Here is a 23,581-nt window from a genome sequence, read left to right on the forward strand (position 1 = left end):
CAAATTATTATTATTATTGTCAAAAATATTCCGTTTTCTAAGTGGCCTCACACCTTACCAAGTACAATCCTGTCAGTATCGGAACAGAAGTGCAGAAGAGTAATGCGCTGGCTTCGGTCATCAAACACAAAAATAGAAAGGTTGCTAGCTGCGGCATGCTAATCTGCCGTGCCCTCGTGGCACCTAACACAAACGGATCTCTTTCAAATTTCCTTCGTGTTCCTGTGAGGAATATACCGGGTGTCCCAGTTAAGAGTAGCCATCTTTCTATAAAATGCAGACTGTTCTATCCAAGTGAAATCAACTGAGGTCTGTTGAGAGTCGAGCGGCATAGCTTTCAGCAGCTGTTATCGTTCTGCGAAGATAATTATTTAGCAATACTACTTAGCGCCTTAACGCTCTGGCGTTTGAAAAATTGGATGGCGTTAGCGTCAGCCTCTCCTCAGGCGTTGGAAAGAAGGCATGTGGAAAATTTTGCGGCCGGGACATGTACTTCTAGAAACAATGACTGGTTTGTCTGCCATAGCGACAGGGCTAACACGAAAGGTGAAAAATATCGATGGCGGAAGGTTTCAAATGTGGTAAGCAGGAAATTATTTATAAACAAAAAAATATGGAAGAGCACATGGTACACCTTCCGCCAGCACCCATCTTCTTGTATGTTATCGCGTATGCTTTTTTTCACTTTTACAGCGATAGCTGTTAGGCATCTGTCCCGGGCTTGCTCGCCGTCGTCACCGTAACCAGCGGGTGTGTTTATGACATCCGCACACAGGGTGGATGTCATTAACGCACCTGCCGGTCATTAATGCACTCACTTTATATAACGGTCAACTTGGCTCGCGTAAGCCTACGGGTGGCTCTGTTTGGAACAGCTGCCTGCCGGTGCAGGGGTGCATCACTTGACCACTACACCACCTATCTCTGAATCTCGCGTTATATAGTCATAACCTGCGTCCTGTGAGTTTTTTCACAAAAAAAAACTCGCCAAGAAGAAAAAATCACATGGAGGTAGAGGATTTTCTTGACATAGAACGACTGCATCTGGTAAAAGACTGCGCTAACTGGATATCCTTAGAAGATGCTTCACTTCTCTATTCGACTTGGTTGTGATTATAAGGTTTGATTATGATTGACTGAAATATTCTACTTAATTGCAGGAAGCTTTTCAACGCACTCTTTATTTTGGAGCGATCACAAATTTCACCAAGTCAGTCCGAGACGGGTCGGTGCAATAGCATTCAGCTCTTATTCATTTCTACAAGTTTTTTTTGATGATTGGAAGCCAAGCAGTTCTGAAAAAGAGGAAAGAGAACAAAAGATGAAATGAACCGAGACACACATGTCGATGCGGTAGCCAATCTGAACCGCGCGAATTACGAGAGGGCACGGAAAGTCGAATAATTTGATCACGTGAAAGTTTTTAATTGCATATCAACTCCGCTAAGTCTTCCCGATGCAATCGCGTTTTTCATTCTCACAGTTAATCATTCACCCCGCGTGCGGTATGGTGTCTGAGGGCAAAGAGAGGATCACAGTCGACTATGTATAAGTCCGACTCTAATGGGACGGAAGATTTGTTCGAATAAAGCTTAGTTTTTATTGACAGGAGTAATTCTATGAGGACTTTTGACGGCTCGAAAGTACGGCTTCCAATAGGCCGCAAGTTCGATGTAAGAGAGTTCTAAATGACGACGTTTCGCTGTACCAGTATTCTCCATTCCGCTTCAATCTGTAACAGCGATTGGCTGCATAGTTTAGCCGTTCAGGATTTCCCGCCTGGACAGCCATTTTGCCCCCTTTGAAACGGTGGGTTCCGGGTGCCACCATGCTGCGAATATATGGTGTCAAACTTATATATGTCAAACTTATATGTACTACCGTGAAGTTTTCGCTTTAATAACACCATTTTTGTTCACTTCTACGCTATACAAATTTTTAATCCTCTACTTGTATTGTTGGGTCATTGCCCTGTTTTTCACCCGCCAATTCACCAACCTTGTTTGGCTAAAGTCTACGGCTTTTTCGTGATGACGTGTTTCTTTGGGACATTATTCAAAGGACTCCCAAAAAGGACATTGAGATCACGCTTTATACTATAAGACTCTAGTCTACAATATAAGGTTCTAAGGTTCCATGTATTCTTTTGTGATCAAAGGACTGTTTAGCCTGTCGAAGAGCCTTTTATAGATCGCCAGGCAGAACCGCAATGTTCATCGAACTCTCTGTTCAGAGAGCAGAGTACTTTGGTACGGGAGGCATATGCTGCTCAAGGTAGACCTCCTGTATGGGTTGCCTTTACTCGATGCATGTGAGTGTCTCCCGGAATGTGGACGTGCGCGCGCAGTGACAGCAGGATGCTCGTGCGACTATGACAGTATCGCGAGATGCAGCCTGGATAAGTAACGCCTGTCGATGTTGTTGTACTTCCGTGCAATACAGAAAAAGGTAGCTGTGATCTAGTAAATAGCTCGTCAGTTTCTCTGCCTACTACATTGAGGTTCGATTTCAACCACCAGCACGCAATCTTTTGTAGCGAAAGCTACACTACGCTAGCCGGAGCAATTTGGCCCGTCTTGGCAATCTGCTCCCACTGCGCAAGCGCGAGTTTCGACACAAGTGCGCCGCGCGTGACGTCACAGCTGCGCCCCCACCGCGACCGCTTCTCCCCCGCTGCGCGTTGACGCCATGACTAGCCATGCGCCTTACTGCGCATGCGCGTGGGGTCGATTGAATGCGGGAGGTGATGCGCTCGGTCGTCAGTTGCGAGTCAGTTGCGAGAAGCCTTGCTCGTTGTGGCAGCAATGCAGGCTTCGGGAAATGAACTCGACGGACCCCGAAGTCGTTGCGCGGGCTGTTCGGCACGACTGAAGGAATGACTAAGCTGTTTATTTAGAAAGGGGGGCTCAAGGACGTTTGTTGGCGAATTGGGTTGTTAAGGAAGGGAAAAGTAGGGGCCTATTGATACATGAAGGGACGGCATGGGTGGTCTAGACACGCTTTACACTGCTTTGTTTAGGGGCCCACTTAGCATATTTGCCGATATTTTCCCAGATGCCGCTCACTCCGGCTGTGGTCCATGCACGAAATTCCTCGCCATCAGTGGGAAAACCATACTTGGCAACGAAGTCGTCGCGTCCTTCGCGGAACTCTGAACAATGCCAACTAGGTGGTACAGGTCAGCACGACACCTACAGCCACAGTACGGGCACCTCACAGCGTCAATATTGCCCCCTTGATGCCAGCGAGGGCCGGTAAGTCATTTACGGATGATGTTTGGCGTGTAGGAGGTATCGGCGATGATATTTTTAATGAATATCTGCTCATGCCGCGGGAGTGCAGCTTAGGTACCAAGGTAACCTAGTGGTGTAACGGCCGTAAGTCGTGCACGGCTCCTCTGTTTGGGGCGCTCTAGTCTGCACGTCAGGACAGCCAAGTTGTTGGACATATCAGCAGGTCGTCGGTAACGGCGGCGTATTCCAGCTGAAGATGGAACGAGACACTATCCCGAGCCGCTTTGTGAGCGGACTGGTTCCCGTCGTCATCGCCCGTGTGTCCAGGGATCCACGCGAGGCGCATGCGCACGTTGAGTGTTGAGAGGGTTCTGATTATAGAAGTAATCTGCTGTGCAATTGGGTGGTTCGAGAATGGCTTGTGGAGCTCGCGTACAGCTTCATGTGAATCAGAGAGTATTCGGATTTTGCGCAACATGTCAGTTTGGAGCAATTGATTGCCGAACAGAACGTTTTCCACCTACAGTAGAGCACCGTACATAGCGAGCAGCTCCCCTTCCTTTACTTCCTTTATGCACCCATCGAATGCACGAATAGTACGGCAGCCGTTGAATTGAGATTCTCAGGGCTGCGCCATTGCATTGATAAGGCGCCGCCTTTCAGGGATGCACCTACGTATATGTCCTCCTCATCTTGTTCTCTATCAACGGCCATGTGTCGAGCTAGGTAGAGCCGTGCCGCCGTGTGTGGTCTGGGTGGAGCCGTACGTCTGTAGCGGCCGAGGTGTGGATGAAGCCAGGGAGGAGCCGGCCGGCCTTCATAATCAACCGGTGCCGAGAGTTGGCGGTCCCAGCGTTCCAAGGCGCGTCCCTGTTTCGTGCAAATTCTGCGTGTTTCATCGGCACGACTCACAGACTCATAGGCTTTCATCAGTTCGGCTCCATCTGTTAATGGCTTCTTTCGCTACGGATACTAGGCATAGCAGAGCTAAGCTGCTGCTATTTTTTTCCTCTTTTTGGTTTTGCCCTCTCAAGATGAATGGTTCCTCTCTCAAGACGAACAGCTGAGCCCTAGGGATGATTCGTTGCTAGACTAATGGCTAGTATCTCTGCCTCCGCATTTAGTCTCGGGAAGGACTAATGGTTGCCGCAACGCACTTCGTCTCCCAAAGGACCTACTTTTATTCCAAAATTACCAAAAAAGGGTTAGAGTGCTGAGACACCTCCACTCGCTTCCAATGCGATGCTGTCGGCCTTCCTTTGGATTTGACGTCATTAGTTTGAACTAAGCGGTAGGAAAAAAAGTATTGTTTTCGAGTGCGACTTTCTCAGCAAGAAATGCAACCTTTAGTAACGGATCCCAGTCAAAAACACAACAAAAAACGTTCTGTCGTCATAAATTATTTTCTGTAATGTTCTGGTCAATGAACATTTAGTAGAACGAGTTTTTGTAGTAACAACAAGTTTCTGTGCTTCAGGAAAGTCCAACCGAATTACACACTACAGCAAACTACTACACAAAGAGCCGCAGTACTACAGAAACATGCCTAAAACGACAGAAAACATTGTTGCAACGGCAAAACATGTCCATGCTTGTAGTACAAGTTTTTCTTGCAACAACAAGAGTTTGTGTACTGGAGAAAAGTGCCGCCGAATTACGCACGACAGAAAAGTACTATAGAAAGAGCTGTAGTACTACAAAGATATACTGGAAAACGAAAGAAAAATCTGTCGTAACGACTAAACGACAAAACATTTTGCTGTATTTTTGAGATTCTTCTGTCGTGCTTTTCTGACTGATATAAACATCAATAAAGCAGGAAAGAGGAACACAATCCGTTTCTACCAAGAAGAAAAGTATTGAGTTTTCGTCAGAGTCCCATTTAAAAGTTAAGCTATGTCGTGGAACGAAGCTCAGAAACTGATTTAGAAACTAAGTAAGACAAGAAGGAAGTGAAATTTTATTTCACAGTAAAGCAGGCGTGTGTAAGCGCTTCTCAAACTTGCACAAGCCAATAAATGTCTCTATTCTATCGGCACCGTACATGCTGTAAATGCAAACTCTCTTTCCCTATCTTTTGTGATGAAATCATCCCATCTAGTATGCTTACCGTAAATTCATTCACAAAATTATTGTTCTTCTTATCGCCGCTCTGCAAAAAAAGTAACACCACGGAAATTACTGTGGTGGTAGGATTGGTGCTGCAAACTGATGGCCGCGCTATGACACTGCAGATCAATTGTAGTAACAAATTAAGTGACAAAAAGACAAGACTGGCTGTTAAAATTGAGTGTGAAACATGTTGGAAGCATGCTGCGCTTCTAGAGAAAATGGGCTCAGTGGTTTGCACCTCCAGATTCGTCATAACCATCATCGTCTTCATCGTCATCATCATCATCATCATCAGTTTAACTATGTTCACTGCGAGGCAAAGACCACTCTCACCAGCCCCTAATTAACCATACCCAGCGCGAACTGCACCAACTTCATCTGGGAAACTTCCTAATCTCCACTGCCCACCCGACTCTGCCACCCTCTGCTGAATTTGCCTTTCTTTGAATTGACTCCCTTACCACGAGGGATCACTATCGGTTTTTTTTTTGCACTATATGCCTCGCCTATGCCCATTTCTTCTTGATTTCAGCTCAGGTAGAAGTACCTGCGTTTGTTCTGTGAATTATCCTGCTCTCTTCCTATCTTTTTATGTTACTCCTATAATTTTCTTATCAGTTGTTCACTGTGCCGCTTGAAGATCAGTGTCGTTAGCTTCTACGTCTGTGCCCCCCGGTTGGGCAGTTGTAAGATACAAAGTTGTATCATATATATTTCTCGTCACGAATATGCGCATGCTGCCGTTTACAAACTGAAAGTACATGCGAATTGACTCCACCTGATTCTTATCCTCACTCAATGATAGAAGTTTGCTTAGATAGGTAGATGTTAGCCCCAGTAGCGATTAGGATGATTAGATTTTGGTAACAACAGTAGTATCCGTGTCTATACCAAAACACCGTCTTACTTTGCCTGAATAGGATCACAGTGTTAAAATTAGTATAAAAAAGGCGCGCTGTCAGTAGCATGGCGAAAAGGCAAATTCGCTACAGGAATTTAAAAGATTATCTTGCAGCTCAAGTACCATCACCTTTACGTTCCATGTCATTGATGCGTGTGGCTGGTATAGCTAGCACAACTTGGATTAATACAGCGGGTGCTGTTTTTCTGTTAGGTGAGCGATTGCATGAGGCACGGGGAGCCTCAGGAGCTTCAGAGGTTAGCCTACCCCTACTCTACACATGTGGTTATCCGGTTCACAGGTACCCCTGCGTGGACGCCTAGATTTGTCAGAGCGACCAATGCTCCACATACAGCTAGTGGTGTGAATCAACCAATAGTTTAATATTACAGCGACAGGGAGCTTACAAAGGAAAGCAAACGCCGCAGTGTGCGGCAGAGAATGTGGTGAAGTGATGAATGAAACATATGCACCAGCCTTGGTTTTAGCCACCGCCGTGGACTTCACATCCATGAAGGGGAAGAATGATGTTAAATCACAACAGAGGCAACTATGCGCTTCAGAAACTACCTTGCCTAGAGAGAAAGCGGTTGACACATCGTCATCATCATCAGTCTGACTGCGCCCACTGCAGGACAAAGGCCTCTCCCATATCACTGTATTTAAACCTGTCCTGTGCCAGCCGTAGCCACCTTCTCCCCTCAAACTTCTTAATCTCGTCCGCCCACTTAAGTTTCTCCGCCACCTGCAACGCATTGCCTTCTCTTAGTACCCATTAAGTTACCCTTAACGACTATCGGTTATACGGCGTTCTCTTTGTAGCTCTGCCCAAGCCCAATTCTCCTACTTGGTTTCGACTAGAACGCCATTAACTGGCCTTCGTTCCCTGACTTAATTTGTCATCTTCCGCTCCGTTAACGTTACACCTATCATTTTTCTTTCCACAGCGCACTGTGTTCTCTCCAGTTTAAGTTGAACCCTTTTCGTTAGCCTCCATGTTTCTGGCCGACAAGTCAGTACGGACAAAGTACAAAGCTTATATACTTTTTCTTTGCGGGAAGCGACTGGAGGCCTTTCAGTTCTCTGGACCCGGATGGTGAAAATGAACGACAATATTATCAGTACTTAACGCAAAAGAAGAAAACTCCAGGCTTATTACTCTTGAGCTGACAAGTGACAGATAAAAAGTGGGAGCAATGCCCGTGCTTAAGTGTGGGTTTCAAGAGCGGCTTTGTTATTGATGCATCCTCTCATACATCTGTTTCAAACACCCCAGCTGTTTCGAGACCAAAATACTCGGGCTGATAGGAAAGAAGCTCTCCTTAACACAAAGCGCTCTTCGAAGCTTGAAGAACTGAAGGCACTTACGTTGAACTTCTTAAGAGTTAGCTTGAGGCAACCCGAGAGTACTGAGACCTGCGAGGTACAAATGCGGAACTAAGGTGTGAGATCTACTAGCAACAGAACGAATGCAGGAGGATAAGGTCAAAGGTTCTTTCCAGAGCTGGAGGGTGGAAAAACCCGTCTTCAAATTATACTGTACTTTCGTCGTCAGATCATTCTTTTATTCGATGATTGTTCCGTTTACTGCGTCAGCATTATAGCTCAAGTTCCAGCTAAGCAGTTGTTGTGGGTGCTGTTACCGGAGCGAAGGAGTGTGAGAGAGCAGGCGAAGCGAAAGGTGAAATAGAGAGGGGAGAAGAGAGGGAGAGAGAAAGAGACAAGATGATGGATGGATGGATGGATGGATGGATGGATGGATGGATGGATGGATGGATGGATGGATGGATGGATGGATGGACGGACGGACGGACGGACGGACGGACGGACGGATGGATCGTTGGATATGAAAGATACAAGTGTCCCCTTTGAAACAAGGTTGTGGCAGTTGCTCGCATTCTCACTTTTTCTTTATCTTTATTTAACTGTGTCACAAAAGGATGGATGGATGGATGGATGGATGGATGGATGGATGGATGGATGGATGGATGGATGGATGGATGGATGGATGGATGGATGGATGGATGGATGGATGGATGGACGGACGGACGGACGGACGGACGGACGGACGGACGGACGGATGGATCGTTGGATATGAAAGATACAAGTGTCCCCTTTGAAACAAGGTTGTGGCAGTTGCCCGCATTCTCACTTTTTTTTTATCTTTATTTAACTGTGTCACAAAAGGATGGATGGATGGATGGATGGATGGATGGATGGGTGGATGGATGGATGGATGGATGGATACGGCTGAACCCTTTAAATCGGGCGGTGGCTAAAGCCACCTAGCCATTGCTTATGAAATTTTACTCTTGTCTTGATTTTAGCCACCAACCAGATAACCTTCGCTTGGTTGCTTCTACCCGCTTAAAATCTACTTTCCCTTCACTGTCCTTAAACCCCAATGCCTTGGATAAATCCGCCCCGTTGCTTTCCACTGTAGGGTGAAGCCCTTTACAGAAAAGTATCAAGTGTTCAGCCGTTTCCTCCTCCTCTCCGCACGCAATGCAAAGCGTGTCTATCTCGTGTTACCTGACTCTATACGTCTTAGTCCGCAAAACTCCCGTCCTGGCCTCAAACATCAAAGAGCTTCCCCTACAATTATCATAGATATTTTCTTTGGCAATTTCCTGCTTAAAAATTCTATATGTTTTGCAGTGCTGATTTCGTCAGCATCCCTGTTTTCCACAGAGCTCTCTCTGTTTCTTTAACCTTTTTCTTAACCGATAATTGCTGATTTGCCCCCTTACTGCTGTCCAGATATTTGCTTGTCAATGTTTTAGTTCGCTTTCTCCATTTGGTGTCAACATTCCTTATGTACAGGTATTTGAAAACTTTCCTAGCCCACTGCTTTTCCCCAATTTTTCTCAGCTGCTCCTCAAATGCTATCTTACTGCTAGCTTCTCTGCTATCGAACGACGCCCATCCCATATCACCCTGTACCCCCTAATTTAGTGTATTGCCATGTGCTCCCAAAGCTAGCCTCCCTACGCCACGTTGTTTAATTTCTAACCTTGCTTTCTAACAAATGCTGCTGAGGAATAACGCCCCTTGCGGGAGTGAGAGGAACTAGCGCTCGGGTCGGAGTGAGTGAATGAGCGCGAGAGAGAAAGAAACGCGTCGGAGAGAGCGCAAATGACTAGAGGGAAAGTGCCAGAAAAAGGCGCGTAGAAATAGCGCCTCTAGCTGAAGCATACGTAACGCTCGCGCTAGCGTTGGCTCAAGCATTCGCAATGGAGACTCCCAGTCCTCAGACTAGCCGTGCCGTCCGTGCCGAAGCGCAACGAAAAAGGCGTCAAGATCCATGATTTTGACTGGCTGAAGAGGAGGACTCAAAGAGGTGGAGATAGTAGACCCCTATACCATACCGCCTACCGTGTTACAGTTACCGAATTACCTGTAGCCCTGCCACCACTAGTGCGCTCGCGCTGATTGGTCCCAGTGCGGCAGGCCTTCATGCAGCTGCCCGATACCCGGCGCCATCTGGTATCGTAAAGGTAATCTGCGCATGCGCACTGATGGCACGCTGGCTCACGGTACTCCGGTAACGATAATACGGTACACGACATACTAAAGGTGTCTAGTAAAGATACCTTTCAGTGCAGCATAAACGGCGGCAAGCCCCTGTTGCACGAGAAGCTCAGGGTGGAGAAATGAGAAGGGCAAGCTAAATGGGAAATATGCAATTCAAAAAAGAATCTTAAAAAGTAACTTGTAAAGACGGGAATTAAAAATGTACTGCTGACACACATATGCCATGTTTTTTTCACTGTTCAATAAGCAGCGCACAGAACAGGGCTGACAGACAGACAGACAGACAGACAGACAGACAGACAGACAGACAGACAGACAGACAGACAGACAGACAGACAGACAGACAGACAGACAGACAGACAGACAGACAGACAGACAGACTGACAGACAGACAGACAGACAGACAGACAGACAGACAGACAGACAGACAGACAGACGGACGGACGGACGGACAGACAGACAGACAGACAGACAGACAGACAGACAGACAGACAGACAGACAGACAGACAGACAGACAGACAGACAGACAGACAGACAGACAGACAGACAGACAGACAGACAGACAGACAGACAGACAGGAGGACGGAAAGGATGGAAGAAAGAAGCCTAGTAGTCTTGTGGGCTGATGCAAGTGCTGCCACTTACTGATTCCTTTTCAGTGCAGTATATTCGATCTGGGATTTTGGCGGCATTCTTGGCAGCACACATCATCAGGTCCTCGTCTGCTCTTTTCTTGCTTAACTGACACAAGGACCAGGGAAGAGGGAAAGAAAAACGCGCCAATGCGCAGCAGTGAACTGAGTTTTTTAGCTCTTATTGCGGCTGTTTGTTGTTTCGAGACGCACGAACAAATTCAACTTCCTTCCTTTTTGTTCCATATGCACCGAACGATCCTTTACTTCTCACCACTGAGAACCACCTATGGGCAGTTTGTGGCTGCAGTGGTGTGCAACGTTTCCTGATGGAGTCGTTTTCAGTTCAGTGAGGTTCATCCTCCTTAACTGCAAGGAAGATAGCCTTCGCAGATGTGCTGCCTCGGTAGATGGATTCCCTTCAGTATAACAACCCGCGTACCGTATTTGCCAAAAGTATTTAGGCAACGGGGTTTCATTCTCAACCGTATTTGCGAGGAGACGCGTCCTTGCTACATTATGCAGATTTAGAGCTAAAGGGATTCTTAAGTACTCTCTCAGATGGCGAATAAAGAAATCCTATTACTTGATCGTTTTTTGCAGAGGCGGTGCATAGATCGAGACGCGTATATACGTATTTATTACATACGTGAAAGGGTAGGATGTCAATTTACGCGACAACATTACTGAATTGCAGTTAGACCTTTGATAGTGCGCGGAATGAGAACAGTATACATGGCTGATAGCGCGTCGTCCAAGTCCCCTTTCTGCACTGCTCTTCGGGCTGTTTTGTGATGCATTTCGAACATTACTGAAATTGAGTATGTATATCAAGACTAGCAATTGCAGTGTAGCCTGTTCACAAATTTCTGCGACGTGTTCGAAAACTGTTTCTAATGGCAGCTGTCTAAATTTCCTGGCACAAAATTGACGTAAAAATTATGTTCTAGATGTGTGACCTGGCACAAAATATAAAAATATGAAAAAAGAGCACACTCTAAAAAAACTGTTCCGCTTTAACCAACAAAAAACATGGACGGTTAACTACGGACATTAGGAACAAGTGTAGCAATTACGTAACCGTATTATATATTCACTAGACTGAATATTTTCAAATTATAGAAATATAATTAGTTTCTTCGGGTTAAAAGTGGTTGCTTACTCTTTCTTTACTACGCGAACTGGACTGCAAGATTTTTAAAAATAAAAGTTTGTAGCCTACCTCGACGTCGACAGCTGTAACGTGTAAGCTGTGCATGATGTTCAAAATCACCATACGTGCCAGGATATTGCCTCTTCATTTTAACTGGAAACTACAATGAGCCTGAACTAGTTTAATTTACCTTCGCTCCCGCATGCAACGTTTCGCACCTGTCGCGTGCATTCAGATGCAATATTACGTGTTCTGTTTGAATCGACGCCTCCTTTATTATGTATCCCTGTCACATAATCCAGTTTCCAGTGGAAGAGTGGACACGTCGTTCACCTGTTAAGCACGATGTGGCGCTCTCTGGCTAAAGCCCGGCTCTCATCATCATCAGCCTTACTACACCCACTCCAGGGCAAAGGCCTTTCCCATGTCTCTCCAATTAACCCTGTCCTTTGCCAGCTGCATCCACCTTTGCCTGCAAACTTCTTAATCTCGTCCGCCCACCTAACCTTCAGCCGCCGCCTGCTACGCTTGCTTTCTCTTGGAATCCACTCCGTTACCCTTAAGGACCAGCGGTAATCTTGCCTTCGCATTACATGCCCTGCCCAAGCCCATTTCTTCCTCTTGAGTTTGACTAGGATGTCATTAACCCGCATTTGTTCTCTCACCCACTCTGCCCGCTTCCGGTCTCTTAACGTTGCACCTATCATTTTTCTTTACATCGCTCGCTGCGTTGTCCTTAAGCTGAACTCTTTTCGTTAGCCTCCACGTCTCTGAGCCGTAGGTGAGTACCGGTAAAATACATCTGTTGTACACTTTTCTCTTGAGGGATATTGGTAAACAGCTATTCATGATCTGAGAGAACCTGCCATATGCTCTCCACCCCATTCTTATCCTTCTAGTTATCTCCTTCTCATGATCCGGATCTGTTGTCACTACCTGCCCTAACTAGACGTATTCCTTCACAACTACCAGGCTCTCGCTGCCAATTGTGAACTGTTCCCTTCCTAGGCTGTTGAACATTACCCTGGATATCTGCATGTTAATTTTTAGACCCATCGTTCTGCACTGCCGGTCTAACTCATTGATCATGATTTGCTGTTCACCTCCTGAGTGACTCAGCAAGGAAAGTCATCAGCGAATCGCATATTATTTAGGTATTCTCCATTTATTCTTATTCCCAACTGTTCCCAATTCATGCCTCGGAATACCTCCTGTAAACAGGCGGTGAACAGCATTCGTGAGATCGTGTCTCCTTGCCTGACGCCTTTGCTTATTGGAATTTTATTACTGACTTTATGGAGGACTATAGTAGCTGTGCAGTTGCTATATATATATATATATATATATATATATATATATATATATATATATATATATATATATATATATATATATATATATATACCAGTATTTTGACATAAGGCTCTTCTACCCCCTGATTACGCAATGACTGTATGACTGCTGAGGTTTCCACTGAGTCGAATGCTTTCTCGTAATCAATGAAGGCTATATATATATAGAGGTTGGTTATATTCTGCGCATTTCTCTATCACTTGATTGATGGTGTGAATATGATCAATTGTGGAACATCCTTTACGAAAGCCTGCCTGATCATTTGGTTGATTAGAGTTTAAGGTTGCCCTGACTCTATTCGCGATTACCTTAGTAAATACTTTGTAGGCAACGGATAGTAAGCTGATCGGTCTGTAATTTTTCAAGTCCTTGGCGTCTCCCTTCTAATGAATTAAGATAATGTTTGCATTCTTCCAAGCTTCTGGTACAGTCGAGGTCATAAGGCATTGTGTATACAGGGTGGCTAGTTTTTCTAGCACGATGTCCCCTCCATCCTTCAACAGATCTGCTGTTACCTGATCCTCCCCAGCTGCTGTTCCCCTTTCCATTGCTCCTAAGGCTTTCTTTACTTGATCTTTCGTTACTGGCGGGATGACGCATTGCTCTTCACTACTGTCTTTCTTATTAACGCTCTGATTACATTGGCTACTGTACAGGTCTGTATAGAACTCTTCGGCTACGTTAACTATCTTATCCATATCATTAATGACATTGCCATGCTTGTCTCTTAACGCATACATCTGGTTTTTACCTATGCCTAGTTTCCTCTTCACCGCTTTTAGGCTACCTCCGATCTTTAGAGCATGCTCGATTCTCTCCATATTCCAGCTCCAGGCTTTATGTAAGTTCCATATTCCGGCTCCAATCCCGGCTCTGTGTAACTTTAACTGCGGCACATCATGGTGCTTTCTACAGCCTCCACGACACGCCCTTACAAAAATTTTTTTACATAGTCAATAGACTGTCCGCCCTTATGAAAATGGTCTATAGACAGTCTATAGACTACTTATAGACTCCATTGCCTGTCTTTAGATGTTTCTTTTAGTCTATTCATAGTTTATTGTCTGTCTGTAGACAAAAGACTACTTAAAGTGCATGGCTATAAATCTATAGATTTTATATAGACTGTGTATAGGTTCGCTAAGATTGGTCCATTGAGGGCCTATAGACTGCCTAAAGAAATTTTTGTAAGGGCGTACACTTTTGTCTATAAACTCTATAGAGCGGTCTATAGTCAAAACCTAGAATATAGTTTATAAGCAATACAAATCATATAGAGAGTCTATAGACAGTATAGATTTATGGTCATACACTTTTAGTGGACTTTTATCTATAGGCAGTCTATAGGCTATCGTATTTGTATTGCCTATAGACTACTGTCTGTAGACAGTCTATAGTATTGTACAGTATTGACTACGGACTGTTTGAAACAGTCTGTTCATTTTGGTTTTATCCGGTTCAACGCCCCCAAGCGACTCAGGCTATGAGGGACAGCGTAGCAATGGGCTCTGGGAATTTCGACAACCTGGGGATCTTTAACGTGCACTGACATAGCACAGTACACAGGCCTCCAGAATTTCGCCTCCATCGAAATTCCACCTGCGCGACCGGGATCGAACCCGCGTCTTTCGAGTCAGTAGCCGAGTGCCATAACCACTGAGCCACCGCGGCGGCGCGGTCTGTAGATTTATGGACACACACTTTTAGTAGACTTTTCACTACAGACAGTTAATAAACTGTGAGTAGAAAACAAAGGAAATATCTCTAGGAAGGCAATAAAGCCTATCAGAAGGTAATAGACTGCTTACAGACCGCACTTAAAAAGGTAGTGCAGAAAGGCGCCACCCTACGTGGTCAGCGATAGCCAGGACAGGCAGGAAGGCTTGTGTGCGGAAAAGGGCAGGATGGAGAGGGATGGGAAAGGGGTTGATCTTTGTTTTGGGCTTACATGACAGGCATTGTTAATAAAGGAAGCGTTGTTCGATCATACTCGTCAAGCGCCAGTCAGCGAACCGTTCAAGTTACAGCTGGTGAACGCATGATATGTTGGTTTCAGCTCATTGGGAATGAGTAGGAATGTACGTACGGCTGAAAATACGTGTTGGAAACCCTTCATCGACAGCAACTTCCTGGTGCAGTTGCGCATGACGCGTGTGACTGGGAGGCACATACAAACAAGAATGTAAAAGTTATAAACAGATGAAACAATTATAAACGAGCTGAAGCAATGTAAGACCTCTGCAACTGGGCGATGTGAGCGCCTTTTACCAGCGCAATTAGTTTCTCTCAATTTCAACGAAAGCCGAAGCCGTCACTTCTCGGGGTCACAAAAAGAACGTACGCTTTTACCTGTTTCACGAGCCACCCTTTTTTTCATTTCAAGACAAAGAGTTTTCCGTCCATATCCAAATCTCAAGAAAGGATTTTCGTAAGTTTTACAAATCCAGACACCACCGGATATTTCTTAGCCGCCACAACTCCGACCGCGGCGCGCCCGCCGCCGCCTCGCCAGATGTGGTCACGTGATTATGCACGTGGCTAAGCGTTCGCTTAAAGAGCCGAAATGCAGTTTTGCCATGGATGAGAGCGCGGCTAACACTGTGCCTGAAACGCCTGAGAGGCGTTTAAATCATCTAACCAAGCGTAGTCAAGTGTAATGGATCTTTAACTCTTTCTAACTAGGTTTAGAAGAGTTTAACCACTGCCAGTTTTCTTTTTTTTGCCAGTACAGTACCATTGTCGAAGGGGCATTGTGCTGCTATGTGGCCCAAGGCGTGACCGTATAAGCTGTTGTCCGGCGTTCAGTTTATTGCTTTGCGCAGATATCTGAAAAATCACTGGTCTACAATACTGCTCGATGCACTCAGCCTTCGTAAACTATGTATACCGTTTTACGAAACTAAGAAAACCTTTGCGCTAAGTTTAGCACCACTGCCAAGAAAGCTCAAGAATTTAAGCCTAAAGCTCTTTTATGTAGTCGGTGTCATAAGTATTTGGGCCAAATAAATCCCTCTTGGGTTGTACAGTGGTGCACTGCAGATTTATATTAACTCGCCAAGATATGATCAACTAAGAGAAAAACTGACGTTTTGGGGTCAGATTGCGTACTAAACAAGTGTAAATTTCCCGCAAGGCTCCACGTCATGTTAAGAGCATGCTTGGTGTTTCGCATGTGCAATGATTCTAGGAGAAAGCACGATTATTGGCATTTATCTATGGCGACGACTGCGTAACCCATCATTGCGCACGCAAAATACTTCATACGCGCTAAATTGGACGCACGGAACGCTTCGGCAAATCTACACTCGCTCAGTGGTTGATTGCAGCTGCACAGAAGATATCGCCGTTCCATTCGGCGCTCATTGTAAACAATTAACCCGTACGGGCAGCGAAATATTGCCTTCCATTTTAATTCCAGCTATGTTGCTCCTCATTTCTGCTAGTTCGCTCCTCCTAAGAAATATTTGTTCTAGTGGAGCCGTTCACCATCATCATCATCATCGTCAGCCTGACTACGCCCACTCCCATGTCTCTCCCATGTCTCTCCAATTAACCCTCTCCTTCGCCAGCTGCGCCCACCGTATGCCCGCAAACTTAATCTCATCAGCCCACCTAACTTTCTGCCACCCCCTGCTACGCTTGCCTTCTCTTGGAATCCACTCCATTTCCCCTTAAGAACCAGCGATTATCTGCCTTCACAATGCATGCCCTGGAAAACCATATTTATTCCTCTTGATTTCGACTAGGATGTCATTAGCCCGCGTTTCTTCCCTCGCCCACTCTGCAGCCCGCTTCCGGTCTGTTAACGTTACACCTATCATTTTTCTTTCCATGGCTCGCTGCGTTGTACTTAACTGAACTCTTTTCGTTAGCCTCCACGTTTCTGCCCCATAGGCGAGTACCGGTAAGGTACAGCTGTTGTATACTTTTCTCTTGAAGGATTTGGCTAACTGCCATTCATGATCTGAGAGAACATGCCATATTTGCTTCACCCCATTCTTATTTTTCTAGCTATTTCCCTCTCATGATATGGATCATCGACCACTACCTGCCCTAAACAGACGTATTCTTTTACCACTTCCAGCACCTCGCAACCAGTTGTGAACTGCTGTTCTCTTGCCATACTGTTGAAGTTTACTTTGGTTGTCTGCTTGTTAATTTTAAAACCCACCATTCTGCTCTGCCTGTCTAACTCATTGATCATGCTTTAGAGCCCATCTCGTCAGTGAGCTAGCAAGGCAATGTCATCAGCGAATCGCAGATCACTTAAGTGTTTTTCATTAACTCTTATCGACAACTGTTCCCAATCGAGGCCTCGAAACACCTCCTGTAAACAGGCGGCGAATAGCATTGGCGAGATCGAGTCTGCCTGCCTGACAGCGTTCCTTATTGAAATTTTATTGATGAATTTATGAAGGACTACGGTAGCTGCATATTCGTTGTAGATATCTTCCAGTATTTTTACATAAGACTTTTCTGCGCCCTTAATCCACGACGCCTGCATGACTGCTGAGCTTTCCACTGAGTCAAATGCGTTCTCGTAATCAATGACGCGCGTGAGGCGGGAGCACTCAACAGCGCTGTTGCTGTAAATGATGCGCTTGAAGAATGCAAACCAATGGACCACTAAACACATAAGTTCCAAATAGAACGCGATTTGAAATGCACCGCCTGAAAACAGTGAGATGGCCACAAACAGAGCTGATATCTGAGGACGCTTGGTACGAAACATTACCAACTGTAGCTCGTTATATACCATGTGTACTTAGAGTAGCAAGCAGAGCGGCTTCATCAATCTTTGCTCAGGGTAAAAATTGATTTGTGGCTCCTTCCTGCCATGGTGGTGTTTCTTTTTCCGGCAGCGAAGTACGATTTTATTTCATATGAAACTGAATTTAAAACAACTCCACCTCGGAACTCCAGCAAAACAAAAACGGCATGGATCTGCTTCGGCCTTCTAACTTCGGGTTGCACTTTTCTAGAACAAGGGTCTAGCGGATAAATGCCGTTGAAATTTCGCTCTTCCGTAGTGACTGCAGTTATTTACGTGTCAAGATGGTTTGAGATCTCATATATTGCTTCATCAACGATTTGTGGAGTAATTGGACGCGAATAGGCATAGGCCATAGGTTTACCTTCCCTTAAGCGGCTTACTCAGCACAATGCTTCGAAACATTACACCTGAATTTTTTTGTTACGTCATTAATTCACACCCTTTTTAATTTGTGCTCTGTTCTCATTCCTTGCAGGCGACATTCGCTTTGTGCGCACTGAGCTTGTGGCTTTCATTGAACCATCCCGTATGTTTTGAGTGCCTTTGAAGCAGCCGTCCGGAAAGCCCGAAACGGATGCTTGCAGTATGCCTGCAAATAAAAACATAAAAGCGCAGCTGCTACTTCTCCTGATGGTGATATTGACAAGAATATAGGCTTAATAAACAACACCGCTGAGGAAACTGCTGGCAAACATTCCTATCGTTCCACTGTTCCATATTATCTCAAGAGAGCACCTAAGCAACTCAAACATCACTCGATTTTCTAGAGCAAATAACCTATTGCTTCGAAACGTTCGTACCAATTATGGCAAACTAACTATCGGTCTCATCATGATTAAAATAAGGAACTAACCTCCCTCCTGTAATAAATTATTGCGCTCTCTGTCATAATTCAGGAAATCTTTCAGGCAATACATTTCCGATCATCGGATAATGTTATAGTATTGTAAAATACGCATTGTTTAATGGATATTTTTGCGTATAGCCATCCTGCTAAAACTTCTACTCTTCTCTCGTTACGCATTACGTGTCGCATGCATTACGTGTTTAAACCTTGTCTTCAGTATTTGCCACCTTAAACTTGACGAACATATTTATTTGATACGATGCTTGTGCCCCTTCTTTATACATGCTATTTTGCTTGTTGACATATTGAGTTATTGAGTTATTCGGTATGCTTTGCTACTGACAAATAGTTTTGGTTTGGTTTGGTTTGGTTTATGGGGTTTAACGCCCCAAAGCAACTCAAGCTACGAGGGACAAATGATTTTGCTCATTGTCTGACTGCTTCGGTTTTACTTTCCCTATGCATTTGTAAAAAAAGGTCCCAAAGCGATATTGACTTCAGGACCTCTTTCTGTATAATATTGCTGCGTCCTCTGTACAACCCTCAGTGACAATGAAACTAGCAGAGGTTTATCGCTTGTTAAACCTATTGACACGAGCGAAAGCTCTGTTAAGCATTGTTACGCATAGCTTGTCGCCGGAGTCAGTCCGGAGCGCGCTCCTCATTGATGGCGAGACTGGGCGGATGAGAGCCAGCGAAGCAGCTGTTATACTAGTTATACCTCCGCTAGTCACGTGGTAAAGCAGTGACGAGGCAACGAGCGAGTGCGGCTGCGGCTCCTCTCCACAGCGAGTGACGCCGTATGACGTCACTTGCCACACCTCCGCTCCGCCGGCTCAAGGTCAAATGCGCACCAAAAGTTGACCTTGGGAGTCATAGTGCGAAAAGTAGAGCTTTCGCTCTAAGACTGCAGCTTAAACACGAAATGTAAAACAGAAAACGCTTCATCATCTGATGTGCGGCAGCTTTGGCTGCGTAACAATATGCACTGTTCTGTGCGTCACACGGTTGAACTCGTCACTTACACCACTGGCACTCGTACGGTGCAAGGGGCATGTAATCGACCCCGCCTTTGGCATTGGTGAGCGGCTCTTCCTGGGATTCCGCGATGTGTGGGGAAGCAAGAAGAGCTAGAGGCACGAGAAGAATCAGGATTCGGGCGCCACCCACACCTCCTGGATGGATGGAAAGTTGGAAATGGGTATTTATGCATTTGAAGTGGCATTCGGGTTAGCTGCTGAGTTATTCGCGTGTGATAGGTTTCTGGCGTTTGTCAGATAATCCGCGGGACGCTAATCATCAGCTCATCACCAGCCAGAACAATCCTAAAGTTCTTGTAAGTGGCACTGTAGGAATGTTTTGCTCCCGTGTATCGTGCCTTGAGTCTTCAGGTGTGTCTCGCAGTGGTATTCCTGAAGATGTCACTCACATTCATTCTTAACTCGAGGAGAGCAGGAGCAGGTGATTTATTTTGGTCAGATATGAAGTGTCATTGACATTGACGGGTTGTGGCACCAAAGCACTCTTGCACTCCGCCATGTACCCTTCAATCAACCCATACGTATTGGCATAAGCGACAGTCCTCGGTGAAAAGTTCCAGAAGTCTCAACCCCACAAGGCGATTCTAGTAATCATACTTTCCAGATGCACTAGCCGAGAATTTTATCAGGGGACATGAATTTTTTAGAGAAAGGAATCAGCAGAATACACAAAAAAAGTAAGACAGGACAAGGAAAGGGAGAGAAAATTTTCGGGTGAATCTCACAGATCTTGCCTTTAGGCTAACTCCAAAAGCCACTCAAAACGGTGTCCTAACTTCTACAGGCCCATGACTGGGCTCACTTCAGTACGCTCAAGAATAGGTGGCTTTAGGCGGCACTTTGTCTAGTGACTAATTCTCGGTACGTGCAGTCTTGGTCAAAAGTCTTAAGGCCAAAGGCTTCGCTTCAACCGTATAACAGAGCCATAATGGCACTATTAAAGGCCGAATGATCTTGAAATGCTAGCAGAAGGTTTCTTCTTGCGGTAAAGAAGATTCCTGCTTGACTTGTGCTTTGAATGGTTCGCTACACGGAGCATTCTAGGAACATTTATTTCGCGGCAGCTGGACGCTGTGGCATTGAGACTTTTGACAAAGACTGTTCATCCCTTATGGCCGGGACAAACCCGAGGACTTTGTCTATGATCCTCAAGTGAACGCTAGTTATCTGTGCGTACAATCTTCAATAGTCTGGCCTTTGTATATATTAGTTTTGTGCTAACGAAACCCCATTTGGGGCTACTGCTGCAATATAAGAGATAGATGATTAAAAAATCTGACCGCACAGTGGCGATGAACTGCACGATAGAAGAGGCAGACGATTAATGTTTAAAACCGAATAAGAATATACCTCAGGTTTAATTTGTAATATCTGCCGAAGGAAGCGGAGAGTACGTGTCGCATTTGGAAGAGAAAAGGTGAGAGGATGTTGAAACAGACAAAACTCGCAAGGAATTCAAGCACCTGGAGAACACGAAACCCAGTGCGTAAATGATGGACAACTCATTTCCACCGGAATACCTCGCGTAGAAAAAAAAGACAGGTCGTAGAACATTTCTTTAGATTTATGTCCAGCAGTCTTGGATAAAAATCTTGAATTCTCATGTAAAGCCCTCACCCAAGGGCCCTTGAGGTATCTCTAATATAGCAAGGTGCTGTTATAGAAATATTGAAGGTAATGATATGTATCCAAATCTTTCTTTGAAAGTCTTTTCAGCGCTCGCAACGAGCAGTTAAGAGCTGCAATAGAAAAGCAATGGGGAACGTTTCCGACGATAGCGAAAACGTTCATAGCAAAAACATGGAAACCTGCATAGAGGATATCAGCGTATATATCAACTGTTATTGTGAGATTTTGCAATTTATGATAACATTGCTTTCATTAACTTTATTCGATTGAAAAGTGCTTTTGTTCAGACTTGTTGAGTATGTATTTGTCTGCTTTGCCCGTGTTTGCTTTCTTTTCATGGTACCACTATTTTACTGCTACATGGCTACTGCGTGCGACCAGAGAATCTTGCATTGTGTTACAAGAACACACGCATTCTCGGCCACTTTGTCTGCATTGTAACTTCTGAAATTGACTGAAAGGCAACAAATCCATTAGACTTCGTGTTTCTTAAGCAATAAGGGGGGGGGGGGGGGGGGGACAAGGGAGTCAAAGGGATATTAGTGAAGATTCGCTGGGTAACGCTAAGTGTTCCTGAAGAATATTTTAATTACAGTTATTCCCGGTATGTAACTTAAGTTAATTCTTTTTGCTGTATTTTCTTTTAAATTTAATTATTAAAATCACTAAAGAATTGTCCTGTTCGCGGGAAAAGTTCAATAAGATCCTCTTCAGACGAGCCTGCGGTCGGTACTATAGCAGAGCAAGGTAGTAACATATGATTTCGTATCCGGCTAGGTATGGAACCATGGTCCATAAATATCCCAGTCCAGTGCTGCTCCGGGCATCATGTATGGCAAGCACAGTTATCTTGCCGTACGTAAAAACGGAGCAGCAAGCACGGGCGGGGCAAGCCCTCCACGCTGAGGCGATGAGCGCAAGATAGACATTACCTTTCATCTTCAAGCAGGCTTCAAAGCTTGACCGAATACGACGACGAAGCATAAAGGGAGCATATGCGGTCGTGAAATACGATGAAAGCCAAAGGAGCGCTGTAAAGAAATGCGCTGACAGCTGGTTGAAACCGGCCAGCCTAATTGCTGAGCTGTACTAAACCCTTAGACACACGTGGATCTTCAGGAATAAATGAATCCGGAGGCGCTACCCGTGGAAATAAATGCAAGCATTTCTCTAAAGGCCAGAGGTAAAAAAAAATAAATCAGCGAACTGAGAAGGGAGCATCGGGTTTGAGTAATGTGCACATTATGAGATCAGGTCTGTTAGACAACATTGGAGCACTGCTTTTTCACCCCCTATGTATTACTGGGGACAAAAGTTTCCGGGACGCGAGTTCTGGGAAAAACGTTTATTGTAGCTCCACCTCGCAACCAAGTCGCCTGATATTGTGAAGAGAGGAAGGAGCATTTAGGCCTTTCATGCCTTCGTACAATATCAGGCGGCTGGATAGCGAGGTGTAGCTACAATAAACGTTTTTCCTAGAAATCGCGTCCCGGAAACTTTTGTCCCCAATAGTACATGCAAGGCATAAAGCCCGCAGTCGTAAGTGTAAACCTTCTTGTCGCCGCCGTTAAGACCTCCAAAATTTAGACACGCACGGCTGTTTCTGCTAAGACGAGCAATGCATAAAGGTTTTTTGCTGCAATAGCCGTAGCTTCTGCTTTTAAAAAAGGGGCGCGGATTTCTGCCTCATTTCCGCAATGTTTGGCGAGCACACTTGCCAGTAGCGCAGCGCTCTTGTACGCAGTCAGGCTTTGGAAAAATGGTGTGTCAGTGGAAGGTTGTCGAACCAGAACCCGAGAAAAACACGTAGTTTTGCCCAGAACAGCATCCGAACCGAACAAGTATCTTTTTTTCCCATCTTGGAACTGAACCCGAACCGGTCAGTTTTACAGGAACCGTTCCGAACCGGTGTGGGGCATGGTTCAGCCACAAATTTTGCGCAACACGGCATACTTTTCTTTTTTTTTAGATAAAAAAAAGGAGAGAACAGTGTAGGCTGCGAAACAAACTAAGTATTTCCACAATGCAAATTGAGCAATCCTAAAACATTTTACACTAAACCAATGTGAAACGTCCTTGAAATACATGTGAAAGATGTTTTTGGATGAAAATGTTCAAGGAGTTGTTAAACTGCTCAAAATAAAGAGCACCATGTGCGAGAAGATTTCCGCTCTCTATGTCATGTAGCTTCAATATTTTAAACGTAGTTAGGTAGATTGACACACGCCTTCCAACATTTGTGTTCCAAGCAAGTCGTCAATTGACTCTTACAGCAATAAACTCGTCCCGTTCTTTCAGAATCTGTAGTGTGTTGCAGCCGACGGAAATAAGCATACAAAGGTAGTCTTTGGGCAGCATTAAATGCAGTAAGA

The 23,581-nt window shown here is 45.0% G+C and overlaps 1 protein-coding gene across 1 annotated transcript; it reads right to left on the minus strand.

Moving 5' to 3' along the window:
- Positions 1 to 1,154: 1,154 nt before the first annotated feature.
- LOC144100231 (uncharacterized) lies at positions 1,155 to 22,260 on the minus strand. The gene is made up of 7 exons (XM_077633249.1): positions 22,142 to 22,260; positions 19,566 to 19,715; positions 15,006 to 15,076; positions 10,427 to 10,522; positions 7,615 to 7,662; positions 5,344 to 5,385; positions 1,155 to 1,295 (listed from the first exon to the last, which is right to left on the minus strand). The coding sequence occupies exons 1-7, from the start codon at positions 22,191 to 22,193 to the stop codon at positions 1,242 to 1,244; spliced, it is 513 nt and encodes a 170-aa protein (XP_077489375.1). The 5' UTR covers positions 22,194 to 22,260; the 3' UTR covers positions 1,155 to 1,241.
- Positions 22,261 to 23,581: the final 1,321 nt, after the last annotated feature.

Source organism: Amblyomma americanum, chromosome 8 (genome assembly GCF_052857255.1).
Source record: "Amblyomma americanum isolate KBUSLIRL-KWMA chromosome 8, ASM5285725v1, whole genome shotgun sequence".
Classification (NCBI taxonomy): domain Eukaryota; kingdom Metazoa; phylum Arthropoda; class Arachnida; order Ixodida; family Ixodidae; genus Amblyomma; species Amblyomma americanum.